The sequence below is a fragment of the Procambarus clarkii genome, chromosome 23, assembly GCF_040958095.1.
Source record: "Procambarus clarkii isolate CNS0578487 chromosome 23, FALCON_Pclarkii_2.0, whole genome shotgun sequence".
Classification (NCBI taxonomy): Eukaryota; Metazoa; Arthropoda; class Malacostraca; order Decapoda; family Cambaridae; genus Procambarus; species Procambarus clarkii.
This window is the reverse complement of record NC_091172.1, coordinates 24,005,883-24,013,861: the sequence shown is the minus strand read 5'-3', so window position 1 is coordinate 24,013,861 and position 7,979 is coordinate 24,005,883. Positions and strand designations below refer to the sequence as shown.

General features: G+C 50.4%; 1 protein-coding gene across 1 annotated transcript; it reads left to right on the top strand.

Annotated features, from left to right (window-relative positions):
• Positions 1–5,951: 5,951 nt before the first annotated feature.
• Positions 5,952–7,298, top strand: LOC123763857 (mucin-5AC-like). The gene has a single exon (XM_045751163.2). It carries the CDS (start codon positions 5,952–5,954, stop codon positions 7,296–7,298), a length of 1,347 nt encoding a protein of 448 aa, XP_045607119.2.
• Positions 7,299–7,979: the final 681 nt, after the last annotated feature.

Below are 7,979 nucleotides of genomic sequence, written 5' to 3'. Positions count from 1 at the left end.
CGTGCATGTGTACCAGAGTACCCCCTGGTGGTGTGCATGTGTACCAGTACCCCCTGGTGGTGTGCATGTGTACCAGTACCCCCTGGTGGCGTGCATGTGTACCAGAGTACCCCCTGGTGGTGTGCATGTGTACCAGAGTACCCCCTGGTGGCGTGCATGTGTACCAGAGTACCCCCTGGTGGCGTGCATGTGTACCAGAGTACCCCCTGGTGGCGTGCATGTGTACCAGAGTACCCCCTGGTGGTGTGCATGTGTACCAGTACCCCCTGGTGGTGTGCATGTGTACCAGTACCCCCTGGTGGCGTGCATGTGTACCAGAGTACCCCCTGGTGGTGTGCATTTGTACCAGAGTACCCCCTGGTGGTGTGCATGTGTACCAGAGTACCCCCTGGTGGCGTGCATGTGTACCAGTACCCCCTGGTGGTGTGCATGTGTACCAGAGTACCCCCTGGTGGCGTGCATGTGTACCAGAGTACCCCCTGGTGGTGTGCATGTGTACCAGAGTACCCCCTGGTGGTGTGCATGTGTACCAGTACCCCCTGGTGGTGTGCATGTGTACCAGGGTACCCCCTGGTGGCGTGCATGTGTACCAGAGTACCCCCTGGTGGTGTGCATGTGTACCAGAGTACCCCCTGGTGGCGTGCATGTGTACCAGAGTACCCCCTGGTGGCGTGCATGTGTACCAGAGTACCCCCTGGTGGCGTGCATGTGTACCAGAGTACCCCCTGGTGGTGTGCATGTGTACCAGTACCCCCTGGTGGTGTGCATGTGTACCAGTACCCCCTGGTGGCGTGCATGTGTACCAGAGTACCCCCTGGTGGTGTGCATGTGTACCAGAGTACCCCCTGGTGGTGTGCATGTGTACCAGAGTACCCCCTGGTGGCGTGCATGTGTACCAGTACCCCCTGGTGGTGTGCATGTGTACCAGAGTACCCCCTGGTGGCGTGCATGTGTACCAGAGTACCCCCTGGTGGTGTGCATGTGTACCAGAGTACCCCCTGGTGGTGTGCATGTGTACCAGTACCCCCTGGTGGTGTGCATGTGTACCAGAGTACCCCCTGGTGGTGTGCATGTGTACCAGTACCCCCTGGTGGTGTGCATGTGTACCAGTACCCCCTGGTGGCGTGCATGTGTACCAGAGTACCCCCTGGTGGCGTGCATGTGTACCAGTACCCCCTGGTGGTGTGCATGTGTACCAGTACCCCCTGGTGGCGTGCATGTGTACCAGTACCCCCTGGTGGTGTGCATGTGTACCAGTACCCCCTGGTGGTGTGCATGTGTACCAGTACCCCCTGGTGGTGTGCATGTGTACCAGTACCCCCTGGTGGCGTGCATGTGTACCAGAGTACCCCCTGGTGGTGTGCATGTGTACCAGAGTGCAGAGTTCTTCTGGTGGCCAGCCTTCCCTGGTGATTGCCTGGGGCCAGATTCACGAAGCAGTTTCGCAAGTACTTACGAACGTGTACATCTTTCCTCAAAATTTGACGGCTTTGGTTACATTTATTAAACAGTTTACAAGCATGAAAACTTCCCAATCAAGTGTTGTTATTGATATAAACAGCCTCCTGGTGCTTCGGGGCTCATTAAGTGGTTAATAATTGTAAGCAAAGCCGCCAAAGAATGAGAAAAGATGTACAGGTTCGTAAGTGCCTGCGTAACTGCTTCGTGAATCTGGACCCTTGGTCAGTAAGCCTGTTTATCTTCGCAGCCCGCACGCCCACATAACCACGACAACCAGGCTGTCCAGGTAACTACAGAAACATGTCAAGTTTCCTCTCGAAAGCTTCCACTAGTGTTTCACCTATCTGTTGTTGTATTTGCTTGCAGGAAATTTAAAACTCGACGCCCTTTAATGTTTGCTGTGTGTGTTCCATCACGGGATCCCGACTTTTCATTGGGTTTATTTTGCACTTCCTGCCATATCTCTCGCTCCAGCACGGCCTCGGCCTACTGAGGCCCACACAGGGGCTGCGGTGAGCCGGTTTGGTCACCGTGCTACACAGTGGAGGACAAGTATTTACAGATAGGTTATTAATAAGCTGTTGAAAATATCAAATCTGGCCAGATTTGGTGACATTGGATTCTTTTTTGGCCAAGATGACACCACCACAACACCACAACACCACCACACCACCACAACCACAACACCACCACAAGAAGCACAACACTAGAACACCACCACAACACCACCACAACAACACCACCACAACAAGGCAGCCACACAACAACAACAGCCGCCACATTAGCACATAATTACCCGAGTGACATCACAATATTCCCAGTACCACAACAACAACATCAACAACAACAACAACAACAACCCGGCAGCCGCGTGTGTTTATTCAGTCAATTTCACGGATCAAGCCACAATTACCAAAGCCGGGGGGCAAAGAGTGCCAAGCCGCCCCTCGCCATATGATTGTAAACCACGTTGAAATAAACCACAGAAATCGCCTCTTTATCACGTGTATGAGATAGCGAGGCCACAGGCACCCTGGGGGGAAGAAACCAGCCAGGTGGGTAATTAGCCGAGGCCAAGATGGCTTGGGAAGGGGAACGAGGAGGGGGGGGGGGGAAGGTGGGGAGGGGGGGGGTGGTTGTGGTAGTGGGGAGGAGTGGTGGGAGTGGACAATAATGGGATGGAAAGAAACAGCGCAGGAGAGGCAGGAGGAACCCCAAGATGGGTCACCTGGTTGATACCTGGTTGATGGGGTTCTGGGAGTTGTTCTACTCCCCAAGCCCGGCTCGGGGCCAGACTTGACTTGTGAGAGTTTGGTCCACCAGGCTGTTGCTTGGAGCGGCCCGCAGGCCCACATACCCACCACAGCCCGGTTGGTCCGGCACTCATTGGAGGAATAAATCTAGTTTCCTCTTGAAGATGTCCACGGTTGTTCCGGCAATATTTCTTATCCTTGCTGGGAGGACGTTGAACAACCGCGGACCTCTGATGTTTATACAGTGTTCTCTGATTGTGCCTATGGCACCTCTGCTCTTCACTGGTTCTATTCTGCATTTTCTTCCATATCGTTCATCGTCCATGGAAGGCAGGAGAGGCAGGAGGGACCCCAAGATGGGAGGCAGGACAGCCGATAGTTAGTGTACAACTTCTCCTTTTTTTATGCAACTCTTTAACTTTCAGTCAACTGATGAACAAGCTCCTGAACCTACTGGGGTTTTCTCACATTTCAATTTGAAACTGGGTTGGCTATGGAGTCTGCCTCCACCATCTCTTTTTTCCTTGCGCACTCCATTTGTTCACTATTCTAACAATGAAATAATTATTTCTAATGTCTCTGTGGCTCATTGCTTAACCACTTGGGCTGGACGGTAGAGCGACGGTCTCGCTTCATGCAGGTCGGTGTTCAATTCCCGACCATCCAAGTGGTTAGGCACCACTCCTTCCCCCGTCCCATCGCCAAAATCCTTATCCTGACCCCTTCCAAGTGCTATATAGTCGCAATGGCTTGGCGCTTTCCCCCCTGATAGTTCCCTTCCCTTCTGTGGCTCATTTGGGAACTCAGTTTCCACCTGTGTCGCCATCTAAAGCTTTCTTACTGAAGTTGGTGAAGGGTGTTCTGACTTTAGCCAGCGTAGAGTATGCAGCTCACTCTAATCTATTTATAGGAGCCTCTCGAGTTAGGTTAGGTGTTATGTCCACTCCCAGGTCTTTTTCTCGTGTCGTTATAAGGCGGTAGTTTCCCTTCATCTTTTAATGGCCTCTCTGTATCCTGTGTGTGTGTGTGTGTGTGTGTGTGTGTGTGTGTGTGTGTGTGTGTGTGTGTGTGTGTGTGTGTGTGTGTGTGTGTGTGCTGCCTCTCTACACCCTGGTGTGTGTGTGTGTGTGTGTGTGTGTGTGTGTGTGTGTGTGTGTGTGTGTGTGTGTGTGTGTGTGTTTGTGTGTGTGTGTGTGTGTGTGCTGCCTCTCTACACCCTGGTGTGTGTGTGTGTGTGTGTGTGTGTGTGTGTGTGTGTGTGTGTGTGTGTGTGTGTGTGTGTGTGTGTGTGTGTGTGTGTGTCTACCTGAACGTCTGTCGCAGCAGTCCATCCTTTTTATATAGTACTTTTCGCAACTATGTGCACCATAGTACAAATATTGACGTACTAAGCTGCTAGATAGTCGAACTTTGTACTATTCACTTTACAGAGTCCGAAAAAATTAAACTAAAATCTAACTTGAATATTCCTAGGAATATTCACATATGTACTATATATGTGAATGTACTATATGTACACATATGTACTATACCAGGCCACAGATAGCATGCATAAGACCTAGAAATTTGAGGTTAGGTTAGTTTAATGTGTCTTTGCAACATTAGTAGAAAACCGTTTTCCGGTTTATCCAAATTCAATAGTACCGATTTCTACTTTCTAATTGTTTAGTACGTCGGTATATGTACTATAGTGCTCATCCTCCGTGTAAGTACCCCTCAGAACAGGAGGATGGACTGGGATGTGTGTGTTTCAAGTGTAGATATATTAGAGCCCAATAGGCTCAGGCACCTGTACACCTGTTGACTGACGGTTGAGAGGCGGGACCAAAGAGCCAGAGCTCAAATAGGTGAGTACACACACACCAATGGCACACCTAGAGTGCCACTGTCATCATCCCACTCGGTGCCACGCTCTGGCTCCCCTGCACCTCTACAGGGGGAGACAGAGCCCCTTCCACCCCCCCCCACACACACCATCTTGCGTCCGTTCTTTCTCTTCTGTCTCTATAACTTCTACGTTCCCGAGTCGTTCAGACGACCACACTCAACTCTATCAAGTGGTCGTGACGGTTGAGGAAAAGAGGAGAAAGTGAAGAGAACGTGGAGGAAGGAAGAGTAAGACAGGAAGATAAATAAGAGGATGTAGAGTAGGAAGAGAAAATGAGGAAGGGGGGGGGAGGGCTGATTAACAGATTTAAAAATGCTAGAAAGCAAAATCAACACAACTAAAAACATGCCGAGAGAAGAGGAGGAGTGAGAGTACTGAGAGAGAGAGAGAGAGAGAGAGAGAGAGAGAGAGAGAGAGAGAGAGAGAGAGAGAGAGGAAGTCAAGAGCTCACAGCCAGCCTCAGCAACACACACACACACACCTGACATCATGGACTGGATCACACACACCCGACACAACACAATTCAATACCTTCAATATACCCCCCTGGACCCCCCCTCCCCCTCCTGTCCTCCCGCCACTCTCAACCACACAAACACAACGGGATGCTCCCGGACGCAGGTTCGAATCCTCGTCACGGCCCTTGTGGATTTGTTCACAACGGGAAGGGCTTCCCTTCACGCCCTTCTCAAGTGCTCAAGTTCACTCAATTACAACTGACCCGAAGGATAGGTTCCACACTGCCCGTCAACCTTGTTCATCACTCCCACCATGTTCAGATGTAACTATATAACCTGAGCTTGTAAAACCATCTTAATCACCTTCAGTGGTTAAGTGTTTAATAACACACTAGTTTCTCTCTCAGCTACCTTACCCTCTCAGAGTAGGAGAGCCATAAATGTATGTGTATGTATGTATGTATGTGTGTATATGTGTATGTATGTATGCATATATGTATATATATGTATATGTGTGCTTATGTATATGTTTGTATGTGTATAAAGTGTATGTGGAAGCTGATCGGAATTACATTTCACCTTTGTAAATGTACATTAATAACACTATGTAAAAGGCATATCGACTACTTTATGTAGGGCAGACGTAACTCTGTGTATCTATGTATTTATGTCTGTAGGTTAGATTACCATTTTAAAAGCACTACAATCACCTTCTGTGGTCGATTGTTCAATAAACCCTTGAACTATATGTTTAACATTTCTCTCACCCTGTCCATGGAGGACAGAAGAAAATGTATATATGCTGGTTAGCATTGTAAATGTGTGGCCACGTCTGTGGTAGAAAATAATAATAAATATAATAAAAACATGTTCAACACTGCCCTGCCAACCATGTTCAACACTGCCCTGCCTACCATGTTCAACACTCTCCTGCCAACCATGTTCAACACTGCCCTGCCTACCATGTTCAACACTCTCCTGCCAACCATGTTCAACACTGCCCTGCCTACCATGTTCAACACTGCCCTGCCTACCATGTTCAACACTCTCCCGGCAACCATGTTCAACACTGCCCTGCCAACCATGTTCAACACTGCCCTGCCTACCATGTTCAACACTCTCCTGCCAACCATGTTCAACACTGCCCTGCCTACCATGTTCAACACTGCCCTGCCTACCATGTTCAACACTCTCCCGGCAACCATGTTCAACACTGCCCTGCCAACCATGTTCAACACTGCCCTGCCTACCATGTTCAACACTCTCCCGGCAACCATGTTCAACACTGCCCTGCCAACCATGTTCAACACTGCCCTGCCTACCATGTTCAACACTCTCCTGCCAACCATGTTCAACACTGCCCTGCCTACCATGTTCAACACTGCCCTGCCTACCATGTTCAACACTCTCCCGGCAACCATGTTCAACACTGCCCTGCCAACCATGTTCAACACTGCCCTGCCTACCATGTTCAACACTCTCCCGGCAACCATGTTCAACACTGCCCTGCCTACCATGTTCAACACTCTCCCGGCAACCATGTTCAACACTGCCCTGCCTACCATGTTCAACACTCTCCCGGCAACCATGTTCAACACTGCCCTGCCTACCATGTTCAACACTCTCCCGGCAACCATGTTCAACACTGCCCTGCCTACCATGTTCAACACTCTCCCGGCAACCATGTTCAACACTGCCCTGCCTACCATGTTCAACACTCTCCCGGCAACCATGTTCAACACTGCCCTGCCTACCATGTTCAACACTCTCCCGGCAACCATGTTCAACACTGCCCTGCCTACCATGTTCAACACTCTCCCGGCAACCATGTTCAACACTGCCCTGCCTACCATGTTCAACACTCTCCCGGCAACCATGTTCAACACTGCCCTGCCTACCATGTTCAACACTCTCCCGGCAACCATGTTCAACACTGCCCTGCCTACCATGTTCAACACTCTCCCGGCAACCATGTTCAACACTGCCCTGCCTACCATGTTCAACACTCTCCCGGCAACCATGTTCAACACTGCCCTGCCTACCATGTTCAACACTCTCCCGGCAACCATGTTCAACACTGCCCTGCCTACCATGTTCAACACTCTCCCGGCAACCATGTTCAACACTGCCCTGCCTACCATGTTCAACACTCTCCCGGAAACCATGTTCAATATTGTCCTGCCAACCATGTTCAACACTCTCCTGCCATGGGCAACACAGCAATTAAAAAGTCCGTAATCGGCTTCTGGATGACGGGTTGAATGACAAGTCCAATATGGCGACTTTGTTGTTCACGGCTCTTGTTGTTAACAACCGGAGTGGTGCTTCCAGTAGGTCCCGCCTTCATTAACCGGAGTCTGAGGAACAAAACATCCTGAACAAAGACTGTTGAACCACCCGGCAGTTAGGAGCAGTGTTGTCACCGTCACGTCCTCCTCCTCCTGAACTGTCTCCAACAGTGACTTGGTGCCAGTTACTTGTCACTGTTGATGCCAACAGTCCTGCAATGCCGGCCTGCCACACAGGACAGTGAAGATGGTGACGATGATCACTGCCACATAGGACAGTGAAGATGGTGACGATGATCACTGCCACACAGGACAGTGAAGATGGTGACGATGATCACTGCCACACAGGAGAGTGAAGATGGTGACGATGATCACTGCCACACAGGACAGTGAAGATGGTGACGATGATCACTGCCACACAGGACAGTGAAGATGGTGACGATGATCACTGCCGCACGGGACAGTGAAGATGGTGACGATGATCACTGCCGCACGGGACAGTGAAGATGGTGACGATGATCACTGTCACACAGGACAGTGAAGATGGTGACGATGATCACTGCCACACAGGACAGTGAAGATGGTGACGATGATCACTGCCACACAGGACAGTGAAGATGGTGATGATGAT